The sequence below is a fragment of the Gossypium hirsutum genome, chromosome D12, assembly GCF_007990345.1.
Source record: "Gossypium hirsutum isolate 1008001.06 chromosome D12, Gossypium_hirsutum_v2.1, whole genome shotgun sequence".
In the NCBI taxonomy this organism is placed as follows: domain Eukaryota; kingdom Viridiplantae; phylum Streptophyta; class Magnoliopsida; order Malvales; family Malvaceae; genus Gossypium; species Gossypium hirsutum.
In genome coordinates, this window is record NC_053448.1 from 47243275 (window position 1) to 47262922 (window position 19648).

Genomic DNA, 19648 nt, shown 5'->3' on the forward strand with positions numbered 1-19648 from the left:
GAAGGACAAATGCTTCCGGGGTCGGACCATCGGTATTCCCAAGTCTTGCCGTGCTTCAGCTCAAGCAGCCAAAAAAACTGCCCTCCTCAACTCATAATACCACTCCTCTTACCCAGCCATGCATCAACATTCAATTTTATCAATCTTGTAAGTTTGTTTTATCCCATTTAGCTATGTACTAGCTAGTATATAATCAAGTAAAACAACTTACTAGAACAATTTATGATATGATATTGTTGTTTCATTTATGAGACAATTCTTTTTCTTATTTATTTTTGTTTTTGTTGAAATATGGATTATATCAATAAAGTTTATTGATTCATATTTTATATTTAAAATTTATTTATTCTCGATCATTTGATACTTGTAAATGTTTTTCAATTAATACATATAATATGAATTTTTGTCTAAATATCAATACATTTAAAATAATATCAGTAAAAAGAAAAGGTATATTCACTTATTCGGGTTTTAACTATTTTGGTGGGGTATGGTATATTGGCGAAATTTATCTGTGATAGCAGCAAAGCAGAGTTGTTGATGCAAAAGTTTCCTAGAAAAGTCTGGATGTATACCATGGTTGTGAAATCCATTATGCAGCTGCCAACCTGATTGTCACTTACAGCGTTAAAGATTACTTGGTCATTACGTTTATCTAATAAATAAATAATTATATTAGGTGAGAATTTTAAAGAAAAATAACTCTTGATGATGAAGTAATAGTCCTAGTATTAAATCCAAGTTGCCGACCATCTAGTGGTGATGAGAATGGAAGCCATCGACGTGGATGCAAATCTTCCGGTTAAGTTTCATCCCACGCCTTGTCCTACTTTTACCATTGTAAGATGTAGCACTCAACTGATGATGAAAATGTCAGTTCATTCATAGGGTTTCTTTGAGCATTGCTAATTTATTTGCTGCCTCTTATAAGTAAAATTCAAATTCAAATTGGTATTGTATTGTACTCAATGGACAAGTTCAACACAGCTATTGCTGATGTCTCGAGAAAGGCTCCCAAAGTTATTTCACAACTTAATGAACTTTGACTTCTAATTGATGTTACATTTACCATTTCTTTTACAGAATAGAAAAAATTACCATCATAATCATAAATATTAAATTGTTCCGAGCAATCATGCTTGCATCATTCGAACTTGATAATTAAGCTGGCTGCATCATCGAACTATAAATTGTTCCCAACAATCGGGCTGCATCATTAATCTCGCTGCCTGCTGCATCACCCCTGTTGCTGCTGCTAACTTGAATTTCCTGCATATTAATTGATCTAGAAAAAAAGGATAAAAGATGCATTTTTAAAAAACTTAAATAAGTATTTAGTATTGACTAAAGATGTACTACAGTAAAAATTATAAATTTAAAATCAGGAAGCTACATCTGTTAAACAAAATGGAAAATTATGCTCAAGAAGAAACCTGAGCGGCCATTTATGTTAGAAGTTTAAACTTAATCAACTCATGTCCTTAGCAAAGAAGTAAACCCCATTTTTTACACTAAACAAACAAAGAAATGGAAATTGTCGATAAGACTTTGATGGACCACCCTGACATCAATGGTTTGCTTTTACAGCAAAAATAACACACGTTGAGGTGATGTTTTAAAACAATCTTTTTCATGCTATATTATTATCAAATATATAAAGTCAACTACCCAAATATATAGCTCAAATCTTGCAGCCCAAGTTGTTGAAGGCAAAAGTACCGTATACAGAAGAGCAAAACGGAGCAGCAGCAAATAAGAACAAAAAAAACCCATTAAGTCCAAAATTGCACCTTGTTTGTGTACAGTTTCACAACAGCAGATAACAACTGGTTTCCAGCTATTGCTCTCACTCTTTGTATCATTTGCGGCCTTGTAATCTTTTTTTCCTGCCACAATAAATGATTACAACTCAAGTTGCACATCACATATGGGAATTTTGAATTCGGATGAAAAATCATTAGTCTTACCAGATAATTTGTATACTGCTCTTCAAGGGAAGCCCTTTGTGAATGATCTAGAAAGGGCGAAAGTATAGAGATCAATGTGCCAAAGGTTATCCACGTTTTAGGCTTGATGGTTTTTGGTTCTGTTAACCCTTTGGTGCCAAAACAAAGAAATTAACAGTAGCACATGAAAAAAAATTTGCATGCATCTTAACAAATTAAGAGTCGCACATGACAATTAAAATTAAGCTGCTCACCACTTAAGTAAGGAGGAGCTTCGAAACTGAGAATGTAACAGGGGAGGATATTATAATTCAAGTGCGTATTCCAAATGATATATCTGGTAGGAGATGAAATATCATCTACGGCAGAATCGAAATCCATTGAACTCGGATGGAACTGATCACTAGAATCTTCCCTCACCACTTCTTGCTTTCCTAATATAACTCGGCATAGCAACAAATGCCTCACGCCACTTCCATCCACTCCTGAACACAATACACTGCAACACATGAATCAATTTTCATTATTTCAATAGAAAGCTCCCAAAACTTCATCCAACAATTCAACTAAAAAGCTAACCTGTCTAAACCATGCTTTGCAGGAGACACGGAGATGCTATGTCTACGCCAACTAAATCCATGCATCACAGTCTCGCAAATCTCGTTTTTGGAAGCACCGTACCAAGCGTACTTGATATTGGCATCTCCACCACGCGTATCAGCCACCGCCTTTGCGTAAACACCAAAACTGTGTGCTCGAATTTTCCAACACTGACTAGTGTTGGAATTCTTATGGATTGCCACGATTTTCGTCCTATAGGAGATCTGCGGATTTCGCGATAAACTAGAGAAAAAGCTTGTTTTGATTATATCACCTTCAAAGCTTGATTCATCTATTTTAGAGAAACCATTTGTAACAAAATGCTGGAAACAATTGTAACATGAATCAAGCTCGTTACTTTCTGACATAGCATCATCAATAGTTATGGAGGTTTGATTTTCTGCACCAATTTGATTCATTGTTTCAGGAAAAGGTATGAAAAAGATTGCAAGGAGCAACAAAGTAAAAATCAAAGACGAAATAAAGGTGCAGCTATTTATTTATAGACCGCCCCTTGTAGCTTTTTTTAAAAAATTGTTAATAAAGAAATATACACAGCTTTCGTGCCGCAGTATAAAACCGTCTATGGTCGTGTCGCTCAAGTATCCCTGGCAACGTTTCGGATTAATCATATCTTTTTATTACGAATTTACATATTTACCCTTACCTTCTACCGAAAGTACCTCAATACATAAAGGTTTCTTTCAATGACTCGTGTTGCTAACATTTTTATTTTTTAGTCATTATCAGAAAAATGTAAAATTTCAGTTTACATCCCTCTTCTATGCTCACATTTGGGATTTAGGTTTTATATTTTAATTTGATTTTCTGACATTTGGGATTTAGGTTTTATATTTTAATTTGATTTTCTGATTTTATAACGATATTAATTAATTCAAATATTTAACAACTGATTAAAATGATGATATAAATTTCTTTTAAAACAGCATTCTAACTTTAAAAAAAGAAAAATTTCTTTCGACCTAATAAACTAGAATTGATATTTTTAAGGAAAAAAATTAAGCCTCAACATTCTAACACAATTTTAGGTGATTTGATTTAATAAAAGTTTGGGTATATTTTAAAGCCACATCATTTCTATTTAAATTGAATTTTATAAAATTTTAAATGATCTTTTGCATCTTTATATATATTTCCTTGGAGTTTCGTACATTTAATTTAATTGGGAGAGTGATCCCTCCTTTCATCCAATCTAAAAAGAGTAATTGCTTTATCAGATCCCTGAACATTTTATATAATCATACTTTAATGATGCTTATCAAGTCTCTAGACATTTTATATAATCAAACTTAATCCGGTGCCACCAATGACAATAACGACACCTAATTTTATTTTTTTTTAAAACCAACCAATGATTGACCTATTATGATGTATACATAAAATTTTGACATTTATCCCGTTGGACTAAAGTTTCTTATATAAATTTGATATTTATTCCATTATGATTGGCAACTCATATATATATATTTTCTTTTATTATCAGTATTATATAATTATGATTTTCAACATATTAATTTTACTATTTTAACCAAAATCTTATTTAATTTTTTTATATATTTTTTATAAATATATTTGTTAGAATTTTTTTCACCCATGTTGTAAGGTTTAACAAGTACAACTATTATGATATTGTTGAATACTTTTGACCTGCCATTGTTTTTACTAGGCTAATTAGGCTTGTGTATGTCGAACACAATTATCAGCGAAGGGAAAGAAGAAATAGCCGACATAGGCGAAGAAAGAGAACCAACATGAAAACAAAAACTTCATTGCAATCATAGAGTTAGCAATTTTATATAGAATTTGGTAAAAACCAGAGCTATAAGTAAGAAGCAGCATCAAACCCACTAAAATTTTACAGCCCAAAGTTCCGAGACATGACTGTTGGAGCAGCTATACGTAAGAAGCTGAACTATCCATTTTCTTTGTACATTTTCTACACTGTATAACGTTGTTTATCTAGTTTGTTAGGTGGGTCAACAAGTCTCTCAATTGCCTGGACTCGAAATCCCTGTTTGCCTTGCACAAGTGGAACAGACAATATAAGCTTATGAAGAAAATGGCAACAGATAAACAAAGTTATTAGTAATTTCTGGTCTGCAATCTTTGCAGTTACTGTTTTTTGGTATCTTGCAAAGCTAAATGGACTAACTGACAGGGACGAACCTAGGGCCTGCCAGCCCCTAAAATTTTCCGCTCTTTAAAATTTTTAAAATTTTAAATTAATAAAGGTAAATTTGCACTTTAATCCCCCTAAAATGATAAAATTTTGATTTAATCTTTTAAAAATTGCATTTTGACTATAGTAAAAATTACAATTTAATTTCGATCCCTAGATGAATTTTCTGGTTTCGCCCTGCTAACTGAATTCATATTGTTCCATTGACATCAACCATTCAGTGAGTCTTACCTCGACTTTGAAAATGTTGAGCACGTTTCCATTAAATGTTGTGATATTAGCATCAATCACCCCAAGTCCCAAAGAATCCATACCCTCCATCAACTTTGCAAACCCACTTCTCTTGTGCTTATAACACAGCTTAATCCAAAACTCTCTTTTGGTTATTTGGTTCACCTCTACATGTACCTGAGAAATGATCCAGCACATTAGTCGAGAGTTTCATTGATGATTGCTCCGATGGGCAACACAACCATCTACCTCAATTTTTGCCATTTCAGATATGCCACTGAGAATATGGTTTTCTTCAATGGTAGACATGTTTTTCCTCTGTAGCCAGTCTAACTTCGTAGACTTCAGTTCTGCATTGCTCTTTCCACAGTCCCCTTCCTCGGTTTCCTTGAGCTCATTCCGGAGTTTCTTTTCCTCCTCCTGTAAATTTCCTATATATTCCATTGCATCTGTAAGAATAGCAGTTATATCCATCTACAATATTGAACAACAAAAGCATTAGAGATATGAAATAAGAAGAATTAAGTTGGGTATTATAAGTTACGGAAATTGTGAACCAACCTTGGATATCTTGGGGACTAAAGCTCGTAACTTGAACAGCCCATCTTTTATCTTCTTCCTTCTATTCCTCTCTGTGATAAGATTCTTAGAATGGTAATTCACTTTTTCTGGCTGCTTGGCAGTTCTCATTTTGTCATTTACAGAATTAACTTTACAATCCAAAACAATCCCTATTTCTGTTTGTTGCGCACACACATTTTGGCTGCATCCTAGTCTTTTTGTTCCATAATATGTGCCAATTGGCTGTTTCAATTGCTCATCTTGAGAAATATAGGCAGAAGCTGAAGAAAAGGGGGGATGTCCAATAGAGGGAATGAATTGTATTCTGGGATTCACGGTTGACAAGCTCATGGAAAATGGCAAGTCTTTTTCTTGCAATGTGTTGAGATACCATTTGTGAAGATTTGCTTTTCTATAGCTTTCTGCTGTTGTAGTTTCTGCTTTTAAAAGTGCATTGCATTCAGTTCTTATTAACTCTATGATGTTTTGATCTTTTGGTATCTGATCAAAAGGGCAAATTTACATGTTTATAAGCTTGGAAGACACAAATCGCATTGCAAAATAATGGAAACTGAGTAAGTCAAAGGAACCTTACATTCTTTGAAGCAAAGAGCTCGATGAGACCGCCAAAAACTGGGATCAGAACTTGGGTTCCCATTGTCTCCTGTCAAAATAACATGGACCATTTCAAAATAGAAAACCAGGTGATGTAACACTTTTAGATGATAAGATACACCATGAATGTGACTGTCTTGTATAAACACATTTGTGTACATACACCGCAGAAATTAGTTGATTAAACTAAAGCATCAAAGGGGGATTTTTAAGCAAACAAAATCATAGCCAAAAGCATGAACTTGAAAATTTCTGGGTGACAAAAAGAATTTGAGACTGAAAAAGAGATCCTCACTTCTGAGGAAAGGGAAGTGGAGATATTGGCATGGTTAAGCCACTTTGGTTGACTTGAAATAGCCACCTCTCCATGAATCCTGTTTTCACTGTAAAAAAAAAAAATCAGAATGATTGTGCCGTGGCTATCATGTGTGTCCAGAACTGAAAAGACGAGAGTTTTTGAGAAGAATCAAAGTGTACCCAGCATAGAGAGACACGGAAAAAGGAAAATGGGAGAGGGCTTCACAAGCCTTTGATCTTATGGAATGCTGGAACTGAGCATCCCTGCATAGAGGAGGACCCTGAAGCTGAAGTTTATCTTGTTCTACTTTAACATTTATACCACCGCTACAGCAACAGTCCTTCCATTCAATAAACCTACAAACAAGCAAGAAAGCTTCATTAGATTTCAAATCCATCTGCTCCAAATAAAAAGGGGAGGTTGAAAGTACCTAGACGGATCATCACCCAATTTCCAAACAACGCAGAAATCCCAAGCATTGCTATAAACAAATGATCTAAGCCATTCCACTGCTCTCTCAAAACCTCTCATCGTCTCTCTCCTTTCAACAACAAACCCCAAAATTTGATTTCCATAGTCTTTTTACTTGCAATATATATAAATAATATAACCACAAGAAAAAAGCTGGAGGGAATTGTCGTACAAGACGAGGGTAACCAACTGTTGTTATTGCTTTGAATTGGTACTGAGTGAGAGATGGAAAAAAAGGATAATCTTAATCGGGTACAAAAGCTGGCAGAGGCAGTTTTAACTATTTTGGGCAGCCTACTTGACTTGAACCCTGAGTCTTTGAAACTACCATTCTAATGGTGTGTGTGTGACAGCTACCTGTACCTGCAGTCGCTTTATCCCATTTCCATTACTACTACAATTTTATTACCCTGTTCTTAATAAGGAGCAAGGGGAGGATATTGTGCAAGATGAAATCGAAATCGACATCAATTACAGATTTGGATGGTCTTTTACCACTTCGATATCCATTATATTTTTTTCTTCATCAGTAAGAAGAAAACAGACAGCATTACACGGACACTAGACAAGGCCAAGATTACTAAAAAAATATTTTACCAATTCGATATCGACTGCATTTGCTATTAGTATTTATATTCTAATATTTATTATTTATTATTTATTATTTATCATTTTAAATAAAATTTATTCTAATATTTTTATATATTTTACATAAATTGTTTCAGTGCATTGTTTGCATATCTATACTGTTAGAATTAAGTAACCCGAATCATTATTTAAATAAAATATATTGATAAAATAAAGTAAAAGTAAAATCCATATAGAACTACACTTCTTTTATTTTATTTTAGAATAATGTTTTTTAAACTTTATTGAGCTCCATCAATTTGATATTGATTAGAATAATGTGTTTCAATCTTACTACACTACTGCTAGAATATGGTTTTACAAGCCTATAAATAGACATAGTTTACTCCTCTTGTAATCATTCGAATTCGACATAGTGAATTATTTTCCTTGCTAGTGATTTTTTTCTCAAAAGGGTTTTCACGTAAAATCCGAGTGTTCTTTATTTTTCTCTCTTTTTCTTTGCGATACATTGTCATTACCGACGTTCCATTTTTCATATACTTTTATATTATTATTTAAATGTGTATGTGTCTGAATTGATGTCACGAGATAATTCGATACCAACTCAATTAAGAAAATTACTCAAATAACCTTACATATTTTAAACAAGTTATACTATTATAAGGATACTTATGTCTTTTACTTATTTAAAAACCAATAAAATAACATATATTAAGATTTAAATCCATGTAATCAACATCTATAGTTTTTTTAATCTCTTCAACTAGAGCTTTATTTTGAAATTTTGATAGATTTCAACTTTATTGTACAGATTATTTCACTTATATTATTTGTATATCTATACATGCTATTATTTAAACTCCTAATTGAATTAGTGTAACAAGTCAACCAGACACTAACTCAATTGTAAAAATTACCAAATTAGTCTTACAGATTTGAAACAAGTTATATTTTTATATGGGTACTTCCATCTTTTTATATTTTAAATAAAACTAATAAAAAATAGAAAATGATAAGCTTCAAACCTATGCCATTAACATGCACAATACCTCAACGTTAGCACTACAACCAAAGCTTCATTTCTATTATTTTTGTTCATTTTAATAGTTTTCACCAAGCTTTTTAAAATCGGATCGATAGTCTAGCCGGTTAGGCCATTGGTTTGTTAGTTTGATTGATTTAGATGATTCAATTAAATAAACAATTAAAAATTATAAAAATAAAAATATTAAAGATCGATTGAACTGGCAGTTCTATAAGCTTTTTAGTTGGTTGAACCAGTCTGTATCGATTCCCGACTCAATTGGTCCAAAGCCTTTCTCCAGACCAGTACCCTGATCGGTTCTAGGTCCAATTAGTTTGATCACTTGGCTCAGTCCGGTTCAAATAACCATGATTTTCACCCACATTGTTAGCATCTATACTATTATTTGAACCCTTGATTGAGTTGGTATCTCAAGTCAACCGGACATCAAGTTGGTTGCAAAAATTACTAAGCTACCTTTACATATTTGAAATAAATTATATTCCTGCATATTTAAACTAAAATTTTCATTTTAATTTTGTATGTATTACTTATGTGTTATTATTAATTTTATTTATTGTATGTTATTTTTAAACATATGTATTCTAAATACATGATTTTCAAATGAGTGTGATAGAATTTTAGCTAGAATTAGACTTTGTTTGATAGGGTGGAAAGAAAATTTGGAAAGATAGAAAATTAAAAGAGTAAGAAAATAGAAAGATTGAAAATGATTGATAGGAAAAATGAAAAATTGAAAAGAAAATTACTTTTTCTTTCCATCTATTGCTAAAAAATGAAAGGAAAAAAAAGCATAACTTTAAACAAATATACACACCTATTTTACATTTTCTGGAATTTTTAATTGTTTATCATAATTTGGTTGGATTTGATTCTTGATTTCTTCATATTAATTTTTTTTAGAATTTTAGAATTATTTTTTAGAAAATGAATTTTGTCTTTTAATTTTTGAATATTATTTGACAAAATTTTCAAGTTTTTTCATAAATATTTCTTTAAAAACATAAAATTTCAAATAAAAAAAATCAATAACTTCCAAAAAATATTTTATGAAAACTTTCAAAATATTTTAAATGTCAAACAATTATTTTTATATCATAAAAATTAAAAGAATTATAAATTAAATTAAACTGAAATTCAATTATGTTTCAAGTACAGTTGAAACACCTCAGTTCTTAGATTAGCTAAATGGAAGATGGTTTTATCATTATCAATCATAAGTGTTTATTTGACGCAAACTAGAATTACTAAGTGTGTCAACCACCAAAATAAAAATGTAAAAAAGTGTCTAAAATGATGTAGGGTACATATTCGGCCCAAAATGATTTTGGACATTTATTTTCAAACCTATAGTAGTCTATATATATGATTAATAATTACTATCAATTAAAACAACGAAGGCCAATGTATTATGAAATACTTTATGAAGGAGAAGATATGCAAAGTTAAATTCCCCTAGTCAAGCTCCTCCTTAATTTTCTTCATATGATCTCCCTAGGAACCAAGAATGATAACAACTCCTTTAGTTTGATACATGCTAATATCCTCTTTATCAACCTTTCCTTCCACAAGTTTAGTAATATCATCTTGATTTCAATCGCTTAGCAATAATAAAATTCTTTTAACCTCATCAAAACAAAATTTATATATAAAAAACTTACCTTAGAAAGTGCACAATCTATATGAGCAACAAACATTCCTGGGCATTCTTCACAATAGTAAACATGATGGCTTGGGTGTCTTTTTTCTTCACATGCATCACAGTAATGCTCCTCTGAATCGTCTTCGATATACGAATCTTTAAGAGTTAAAGGATGGATGTGGCATTTGGATTTGATAATTTGAGGTAAGGATAGACATTCTATGTGGAAATTGACGAAACACTCAAGACAACGATAGAAAGATTGCCCACTGCAAATTTGACAACAGTGACTACAAAATAGGGCAGCATAGTGATCAATGAAGTCACGGTACATGGCAAAGAATCGATCAAAGTCCGTCCCAAAATAATAAAGAGGGTGCATGTGAGAGTCAAGTTTCAGAGGCCGTGTTAGGGAAATTGCACATGCAATATGGTAGTTGACGCCACAATCTTTACAACCATAGTTATAACTCTTAAAATAGCCAGATGGTAACAGCTTTAGTGAACATGCATGGCACCCTCCATATCTCGTGTAGCTTAGAGTCAAAGTGTGTTGGGAATGAATAGGTGCTTGCATTTCTTGTGGTAACCTAAGACAAGATTCATGAAGAACCCAACCACATTTCCTGCAATGGTATGCTGGACCAAAGATTTGCAGTTGACAAATATTGCATCGGCTTTCAACTACAGAGTCAGTAAAATTGCAAAACAGTAGCTTGTGCTTGTCAGTGAAATGGAATAGCTCAGTTTCCCTCTCCGACTCTTTCAATGTTGTGCGCCCACTTTCAGAGGGTGCTCGAGTTGCGCATTTCAGATCGAGCTTGAAATCACACTGCTCGCAAAGATAAATGAAGCCGAAAGAAAATTCTTGACACTTATCACATATATTTTCGTCCAGCGATGTATATCTAGCGTAGAGGTTGAGATGATGTTGAGGATGAAGAGGGTGTTGTATCTCATCGGGTAATTTACCACAGTTTTCATATAGGATATATTGGCATCCTTGACAGATGTAGCCTGGACCACTAAGTTCTAAACGACAAGCATTGCAAACCCTTTCTCCCAAGTTTTCAGTTACCTCGCAAAATTTCAATGGATGTTCATGGAGGACTGGTCGGACCTGTACTTGTAAATAAACAACCAACAAACCTGTTAATTCATCATGTTAAATATATGTAAAGACAATTTATATAATTCCTTTGTTTACTAACTGTTGCGGAAGCGACGATAATATTAATAACAATATTATCAGAAATATTTAGATAATTATTATGCCAACAATTATACTAAGAAAATTCCCAGTTAAATTGGAGGGGTCACAAATGGTCCCGCTTAAAACCCAACAACTAGACAGAACTCACTTAGATATTTATAGCAATAATAACTAAATAAATATAACCAACATAAAGCTATTAAATATAAGCAAACAAATAAGAAATAAAATACCAGAGATTTAACGAGGTTCGGCCAATTTAGCTTACGTCCTCGGACACTACCAAATCAATATTTCTTCTAGAAATATTACAAAGGAGAAGATTTTGGGATGATACAACCAAAGGGGGAGGGGTTCTATATATAACAAACCAAACCCCCTCCATTTCTATCTTTTCCTAATGTGGGATATTGCCAATATTCAACAAATCTCCACCTTGGCGATATTCCACATCTTCGAACATCTTCTCATAACACAAACTTCAATAGTGTCTTCAAATTTGCAACCAATCGCCTTCTTCCCTTTTGGTAGTTGTGCCAGCTTCCACGTCTTGTTTTTCTCTAGAGATTGCATTTCCTCTTCCATTGCACCTAACCATCTATTATTCTCTAAACTCTGAATGGCTTAGGTGTAAGTGGATGGAATATTATCAACAACTGGAAGTGCATAAGCTACCATGTCAGTGAAACGAGCAGGTTTCTGAATTTCTCGTCTCTGCCTTCTGACTGCAATTGGCTCTGATTGCTGTTGAGGTTCTTGGGTAGAAACCTCTTCCTCATCTGACTCTGCATCTGCCAATGAAGAATCACTAGTGGTACCTTTTGCTGGAATTACCACACTCTGCTCAAACTCCACCTGCTGCGGAGTACACTCCACCTGCTGCGAAGTACTACTCACTCCTTCTGGATTTACCTTATTCAACATGGCAGATTCATGAAAGGTAACATCCCTACTGATTATCGTCTTCTTTGCCTCTAGACACCACAAACGATATCCCTTAACACCAGCATTGAAGCCCATGAATAGAGCCTTCTTTGCTCTTGGATCTAACTTTGATTCTTTCACATGATAATATGCAATAGAACCAAAAATGCGCAAGGTGTCATAATCAGTAGCAGGTTTTCCATACCATTTCTCCAAAGGAGTCTTGCCATTTATAGCAGATGATGGCAAATGATTGATGAGATGTTGAGCGTACGTCACAGCCTCAGTCCAAAACTTTCTATCTAATCCAGCATTAGATAACATACATCGAACTTTCTCCACAAGCGTTCGATTCATACGCTCTGCCACCCCATTCTGTTGCGGTGTTCCACCTACGGTGAAGTGCCTTACTATGCCACAATCTTGGCATATCTTCAGGAAAGGATCGCTTTTATATTCTCCACCGTTGTATGGTCAGAGAACCTTAATCTTCCTTCCTGTCTGATTTTCAACTTTAGTTTTCCACTTAAGGAAAACTTCAAGCACCTCATCTTTGTTCTTCATAGGAAACACCCAAACTCGTCTGGAAAAATCATCAATAAAGGTGACAAAATAACGTCTTCCTCCAAGTGATGGAGTCTTGAACGGTCCCCATACATCAAAATGCACATAATCCAGAATACCTTTAGTATTGTGAATCCCAGTGCCAAATTTCACCCTTCGTTGTTTTCCCAGAACACAATGCTCGCAAAATTCAAGTTTGCAAGTCTTTGTACCTTTCAATAATCCTTGCTTGGCTAGAGTTTGCAAGGATTTTTCACCAGCATGGCCCAAACGCATATGCCACAGCTGTGTTGCCTCAGCGTCCTTCTTGGTACTCGTAATTGCTGCTGCTGTTGTCCCGACCACTGTACTACCTTGGTAGTAATACAGATTGTTCTTTCTTATGCCTTTCAACATCACCAATGCTCCTGAAGTTGCTTTAAGAACTCCATCTCGTATTGTCACAACTAGGCCTTTAGATTCTAACGACCCCAAAGAGATGAGATTCTTCTTCAACTTTGGGACATATCGTACATCCCGCAAAATTCTAGTAGATCCATCATGACTCCTCAGTTTAATTGAACCTATCCCGGCTATTTTACATGTGTTATCATTACCCATGTAAACAACCCCTTCATCTAGTTTTTGAAATTCAAAGAACCATTCCCGAATGGGACACATATGATAGGAATAACCAGAATCCATGATCCACTCATCTGCATATAATGTTGAAGATGTCATACTAAGAGAAAAGTCTGACTCTGCTTCACTATTGCATTCTGCAACATTTGCATCTTGCGGAGTCTTCCCTTTTTTCTTCAATTTTGGACAATCTTTCTTCCAATGTCCTTTTTCTTTGCAAAAAGAACATTCATCTTTGGCAACAGCTCGACCTTTGGACTTTCTTCTCTTCCCCTTAGACTGACTTTGCTGACGACCTCTTGTTACCAATGCTTCCACTGCTGCTTCACCTGAACCTTTCAACTTATCCTTTCGGCGTAGTTCATAGCTATACAATGCAGCAGTTACTTCATTGAAAGTTACTTCCGATTTTCCATGAAGTAGAGTAGTTTCAAGGTACTCAAACTCCTCAGGAAGCGATCCCAACAACATTAACGCCAAGTCTTCGTCTTCAAAAGTCACATCCAAATTCAACAAATCAGCCACCAGCTGATTAAAATTGGTAACGTGCTCGTTCATCGTGGTACCAGGAACATAACTGAAACGAAACAGTCTTTTCTTCATATGTAACTTATTTTGACTGTTCTTCTTCAGAAATTTCTCCTCCAATGCTTTCCACAATTTACTTGCAGAAGTCTCTTTACTGAATGTATACTTCTGCTCTCTGGAAAGACATGATCGAATTGTACCACATGCCAATCGGTTGATGGTCTTCCATTCTTTATCATCAACCCCTTCTGGTTTTTCTTCCTCAATGGCAATATCTAGACCTTGTTGAAAGAGGGCATCTAGAAGCTCGCTTTGCCACATGCCGAAATGACCTGTTCCATCAAAAATTTCCACTGCAAATCTCGTATTTGTAGTTCCAACCCTCGACAAGATGTACGAGGTGGAAGTTGTTGCTGTGGATGGTTTTTCTTCTGTCATTTTTGCCATAGCTTCTATTTAATAGCCACCAAATGCTGAATACCCACAAGCTTTCGGAAATGTTTCTGATGTGTAAGATCAGACTAAGCTGCAAACACAGAGCATACTACAAAACCTTGGCTCTGATACCAATTGTTGCGGAAGCGATGATAATATTAATAACAATATTATCAGAAATATTTAGATAATTATTATGCCAACAATTATACTAAGAAAATTCCCAGTTAAATTGGAGGGGTCACAAATGGTCCCGCTTAAAACCCAACAACTAGACAGAACTCACTTAGATATTTATAGCAATAATAACTAAATAAATATAACCAACATAAAGCTATTAAATATAAGCAAACAAATAAGAAATAAAATACCAGAGATTTAACGAGGTTCGGCCAATTTAGCTTACGTCCTCGGACACTACCAAATCAATATTTCTTCTAGAAATATTACAAAGGAGAAGATTTTGGGATGATACAACCAAAGGGGGAGGGGTTCTATATATAACAAACCAAACCCCCTCCATTTCTATCTTTTCCTAATGTGGGATATTGCCAATATTCAACACTAACAACCAGAATCGTTTCATCAGTCTGCTCCATTTCCTTCAGCTCCGATGATGAGTCCTGTTTTGTTGATGTTTCCTCCTAATGTACAGCAAACATTCCGTTATTAGAAAACGAGGAATAAAGTAATATATAAAAGTAAAGCAAACTAAAGAAAGGGTGCGACCTCATTGAGCACACATTCAATATGAGCAATATATGTGCATTTTTGGCAATAATAAACTTCATGTGTTGGATCTCGTTCTTTCTCACAAATATCACAGTAATACTCTCCAATCTCATCTTCTCTAATTGGTTGATTAAGGAGGAGTGGATGTCTATGATATCTATGTTTAGCTAAAGGTGGAACTGGAGCACATTTAAGGTGGAGATTGAGATCACACTGCACACAACGATAAAAGGTGTCTAAACACAGCTCACGGCAGGAGCTGCATTGGAAATGATATTTTCTAGTTGGATCCCTGAAAGTGGGACCAACATAAGTGAGACAATGGTTGTGGCCCTCATGGTTAAGGGTAGGTAGTAGTTTTGCACACCCAAAATCAAGGTTGAAATTGCAAATTTGGCAACCATAGGCAGCGGTGGAGAAGTCTTTATTACTCAATTTAATCTGTTGTGTACAAGCATTGCAAGTTGCGTCAACGAAATCCAAGCGAAGAGGGTGTGATGGATGGAAAGGATGGTTCAATGTTTTGGGTATCTTATCACTGCAAAATTCATGAAGGAAGAAGCCACAACTTTTACAACCGTAGAAAATGCCCGTCAATGGCTTGTCACACCAACGACAATTGTAATCATGTTCTCCCTCATTGCTATACTTGTAGAGGATCAGCGGATGGATGTGGCAGTAATGCTGCATTATCAGTTTCTCCCTATCTGCATTGGATCTCTGCCTCTTCTTCCTAGCTACATGATCATCACTGCTTGCAAAAGCGCAAACTAAATCGAGCTCGAAGGAGCACCGACAACAACTGTAATAGGTGCCCGAAGAAATCTTCAAACATAGATCACAGGTAAATGATCCGAAAGAACCGGATCCAGACCAATTTAAAATAAGATGGTAGTGTGAGTGGAGAGGATGTGTAATCTCTCGAGGCAGATATTGTATAGCTTTGGCGCACAATTCATGCAACCAGAGTTCGCACCTTACACATGCATAGGCTGCACCACAGATGGTCTCCCTGCACCATCTATCATCTGTCTCATCATCGAGACAATGATAGCCCATTGAATGCTCATGACTGGCAAGTTTGATCTCCATATCTCAAACAAAGATAAGATTAAAGGATAAAAGATAATATGGGAAGAAACGTTAACATTTGATTTCTAATTAATATATATATATATATGTAGGTATTAATAGACACTTCAGTTTCAATCTTTATTATTATCATTGATAAAATGCCATTTATTGAAAGATATTTAATAGCTTTCAAATAATTATTTATTAATTTATTGGTGTCTATAATAATATATAAACCTGTGGGTTAATTAAATATAAACTATCATTATTATTATTTCTTCCTACTATATTGTATTTTACTAGAATTAGCCTTTAAAGGACGCCAATAACTTTTTGAACTAATGATAAAAGTTGGACTTTAATTCTAAACAAATTTATCCCATACCTTAATTATAAAAAAAATAATTAGTGTTTGAAAGTTAATGGTTAAAAGTTTATAATCTTCTTTGAAATAGTAGAAGATATATTACTATATGAACTTTTTATAATATTAATATTTAAATATACTATGTAACAGAGTGCAAAACATTACCTAACAATCCCATCCTGCATTTTGCTTACCTAGAGATGGAGGAACACACAAGGAACCAACTTTTTCAAGTATAAAAATAAGTTTTTTCAATTCTAACTCATTTATAACTAACTCATCATATTTAAATTAATAATTAAATAATTTTTACTTGGGAAACCTTATTTGCATAAAACAAAAAAAAAAAACTTTTAACTAATCATATATATATATAAGGAAGAGATTCACTTACATCGATATAACTTTAAAGTAGTTATAGTGTTATACACCCTTACGTATCCCTCTCATATATATACAAGAAGAAAATATTGGTAGTTAAAAAGTACAAATAGCTTTTCAAATTTGAATTTGAATTTTAAGATAATAAATACATAGTTTTTACACATATGTGGTAGAGTTTTTAGATTAAGATAATATTTTATATAACTAATTTATATTTCTTAGAATGGATTCTAAAGTAGGCATATTTCTCATCATACAAGAAAATAATATTACTTTATGATTTATAACGCAAAGAAAGTAGCATATATTCTTTTTAAAGACAATTGGCATATTTTTATTTTGGGTAGGACACAACGTTAAGGAATGTATCTTTTTCCTTTTACTTTTCTGGAATGATTCTATTGTTTGATATATAATATATCTACTTGATTAATTAGCATGAAACTTTTTTTTTTTGCAACTTCTTCCATTTTTGGTTTCATAAAACTGCCATTTTGAGTTTCTTAAAGGCCTTTAATGTTGGTTTTGGATTTGGTGCCTAAGTGTAGTATTTTCATTAAATACACTTGTAAATTTTCGAATAGATTGGTTAATAAAGTTAATCATGAATTATATTAATACTTTGTATAATTGTCCTCATATAATTTTTGCACACAAAACAAAATAGAAGCAAGTGCTGCTCATTGGTTATCTGATGTTTAACTAATACTAAGCGGTATTACGTGATCGAATCGTAATACAAAAATACAACTTATATTAGTAGACGAACCTAAACATGTCTTTAGTCTAATCGAAAATGAGCATACCGATTGAAAAACTAATATGTCGACTATTAAGTCTAATTTGAGAGATGCTTTGTCTTGGGCATCGGAGTGGATGGCTCCCAAAAGATAAAGACATAGATGTAACTGACTGGACTGATAGTACATCAGACTGACCCAAAAAGAATATATCCTAAATTAGTTTATGGATTTATTCACTTGTGACATTCATAGTGTGACATACCTAAATCCTAAGTGGATGACAGACTATGTATGCGTGACTCATACACTTTAATGTAAGTAAAACCATGAGTTCGAATAGATAAGGAATCAAAATATCGTGTGTTAGGTGTACGGCTTCTATAATATGTAGCGCCATTCACAATAGTGAAATTCATAGCCCAAGACATGGGTAAATGATATCCTCTCATTAGAATTACATGGTTGATGAAAAGTAAACATGGTCACAGGTCGTTTGTCTTTCTGATGGATGACTTGATTACTATTTGATAGTAATTGACCTTTCATGAAGTAAGATGTAATGATTACCATGAGATAAAATAGGATCATATTAGGAGAACTGATATTATCCCAAAGAGATTAAGGATAGTCTATGAGGGTAACACACTTATGACAAGGTCATTGGATAAGCACCGATCGAGTTAATTTCGTAATGGTATGTCATTGAGGAGAGCTTAGTCACGATACTATTGATTAAATGCTAAAGTTACATATTTTATGTAATTAAATTGGTTAATTTATGAGAGTGCACCACTAATTTTCCCATGTTTATATTGAATTTTGTGCAGGAATACAATTTGGGGCTAAAAAGAAGAAAAAGGAAACAATTGGGCTAGATTGAAGAAAGAAGCAAAGAAGGAGGGCCAAAAAAGAATTTTTCCAAGATTAATTAGCTGAAATTGTTGACTTAGTGGGAGATTATTTTGGGATATTTTTATATTATGGAATATTTTCCTTGATTTTCTATACTAGTTGGCTCTTAATTTAGCAAGGCCACTAGTATAAATAGAGGCTACATTGTTCATTTTAATCATCAATTCATAAATCAAGCTTTCAATTAAGTCTTTCATTAAGTGTTTTTCTTTCTTCAAGTATTTTTCATCTAGTTCTTTTAACAAGTTTTTAATTACCAAGTTTTTTATCAAGTTTTGCAGCAAGTTCTTTTTTAAAGTTTTTCATCAAGTCTTTTCATAAAATTTTCCATCAAGTTTTTAATCATTTCGTTTTTAAATTAAGCTTTTATCTCTTGCAATTCAATCTTTTCTTTCTTTTTTTTTTGTCAGCAATTAATTTCCAACATTGCGTCACCTTCACCACTCACTTTCATTTTTTTCATTTATTCAATCTTATTTAATTATTCCAATACCAACATGCCCCAAACCTTAGCCAACTAAACCCATTTTCAGCTTTAGACCGAAATTAGCCTCGTCAAAATCCGTGAGTTACGAACCCGAGCCATTTAACTCCTAAATTTCAGTACTTATTACTTCTCCAGATTAAGAGTATGATTTTGTCAACTCACAAAGTCAGATCAACACTAAGTCAAAAAAGACGTCGTTTGATTTAGTGTGATTGGACGTACAGTTGGAATTCCGAAAGGAACGTTTCTAATCGGTTTTCTGTGAACACATTGGCGTGCTAAGTGGAGATTGCTGTTTGGTTCCGTAAGGGAAGTAGTAACCAGATTTAAATGTCCCACGCGATTGAGGGCATTGGTTCGAGCTAGGCTCTTCTAGAATGCAAAGCTGCCGGAGTTCTAAATCACGAACGTTTCGTGGTTGTTCGATCGGTAAAGGTTAGTTATTGGACGTTCCATAACTAATT

The 19648-nt window shown here is 33.8% G+C and overlaps 3 protein-coding genes across 5 annotated transcripts; all 3 read right to left on the minus strand.

Annotated features, from left to right (window-relative positions):
• Nucleotides 1–932: 932 nt before the first annotated feature.
• On the minus strand, nucleotides 933–3062 carry LOC107946223 (probable inactive poly [ADP-ribose] polymerase SRO2). 2 transcript variants are annotated; one of them, XM_041106912.1, is made up of 5 exons: nucleotides 2526–3062; nucleotides 2201–2445; nucleotides 1968–2095; nucleotides 1791–1886; nucleotides 933–1269 (listed from the first exon to the last, which is right to left on the minus strand). In XM_041106912.1, exons 1-5 carry the CDS (start codon nucleotides 2963–2965, stop codon nucleotides 1162–1164), a joined length of 1017 nt encoding a protein of 338 aa, XP_040962846.1. In that variant the 5' UTR covers nucleotides 2966–3062; the 3' UTR covers nucleotides 933–1161. The 2 variants fall into 2 exon arrangements, with proteins under 2 accessions (XP_040962846.1, XP_016735946.1); XM_016880457.2 differs by having other exon boundaries at nucleotides 935–1285; nucleotides 2526–3060.
• A 1257-nt stretch (nucleotides 3063–4319) lies between these two features.
• LOC121224162 (transcription factor bHLH90) lies at nucleotides 4320–7250 on the minus strand. 2 transcript variants are annotated; one of them, XM_041106913.1, is made up of 8 exons: nucleotides 6882–7250; nucleotides 6631–6807; nucleotides 6449–6536; nucleotides 6134–6202; nucleotides 5539–6039; nucleotides 5227–5451; nucleotides 4978–5154; nucleotides 4320–4578 (listed from the first exon to the last, which is right to left on the minus strand). In XM_041106913.1, exons 1-8 carry the CDS (start codon nucleotides 6980–6982, stop codon nucleotides 4504–4506), a joined length of 1413 nt encoding a protein of 470 aa, XP_040962847.1. In that variant the 5' UTR covers nucleotides 6983–7250; the 3' UTR covers nucleotides 4320–4503. The 2 variants fall into 2 exon arrangements, with proteins under 2 accessions (XP_040962847.1, XP_040962848.1); XM_041106914.1 differs by having other exon boundaries at nucleotides 4320–4586; nucleotides 6882–7247.
• A 2633-nt stretch (nucleotides 7251–9883) lies between these two features.
• LOC107943559 (uncharacterized) lies at nucleotides 9884–16309 on the minus strand. Its single transcript, XM_016877321.2, has 3 exons — nucleotides 15215–16309; nucleotides 15058–15129; nucleotides 9884–11365 (listed from the first exon to the last, which is right to left on the minus strand). The coding sequence occupies exons 1-3, from the start codon at nucleotides 16307–16309 to the stop codon at nucleotides 10160–10162; spliced, it is 2373 nt and encodes a 790-aa protein (XP_016732810.2). The 3' UTR covers nucleotides 9884–10159.
• Nucleotides 16310–19648: the final 3339 nt, after the last annotated feature.

Bases quoted from the DNA above. Each gene is read 5' to 3' on its own strand.
- LOC107946223 (XM_041106912.1), bottom strand. From the start codon at position 2,965: ATGAATCAAATTGGTGCAGAAAATCAAACCTCCATAACTATTGATGAT. The intron at 2,096-2,200 runs GTGAGCAGCTTA...TTGGCACCAAAG, and splicing joins AGCTCCTCCTTACTTAAGTG to GGTTAACAGAACCAAAAACC. The intron at 1,270-1,790 runs GTGCAATTTTGG...ATTAATATGCAG, and splicing joins TGAAACTGTACACAAACAAG to GAAATTCAAGTTAGCAGCAG.
- LOC121224162 (XM_041106913.1), bottom strand. From the start codon at position 6,982: ATGAGAGGTTTTGAGAGAGCAGTGGAATGGCTTAGATCATTTGTTTAT. The intron at 6,537-6,630 runs GTACACTTTGAT...TTTTTTTTACAG, and splicing joins TCCGTGTCTCTCTATGCTGG to TGAAAACAGGATTCATGGAG. The intron at 6,203-6,448 runs GTGAGGATCTCT...TTATTTTGACAG, and splicing joins CCACTTCCCTTTCCTCAGAA to GAGACAATGGGAACCCAAGT.
- LOC107943559 (XM_016877321.2), bottom strand. From the start codon at position 16,309: ATGGAGATCAAACTTGCCAGTCATGAGCATTCAATGGGCTATCATTGT. The intron at 15,130-15,214 runs GTCGCACCCTTT...GCTGTACATTAG, and splicing joins TTGAATGTGTGCTCAATGAG to GAGGAAACATCAACAAAACA. The intron at 11,366-15,057 runs GTTGTTAGTGTT...ACATATATTTAA, and splicing joins AGACTGATGAAACGATTCTG to CATGATGAATTAACAGGTTT.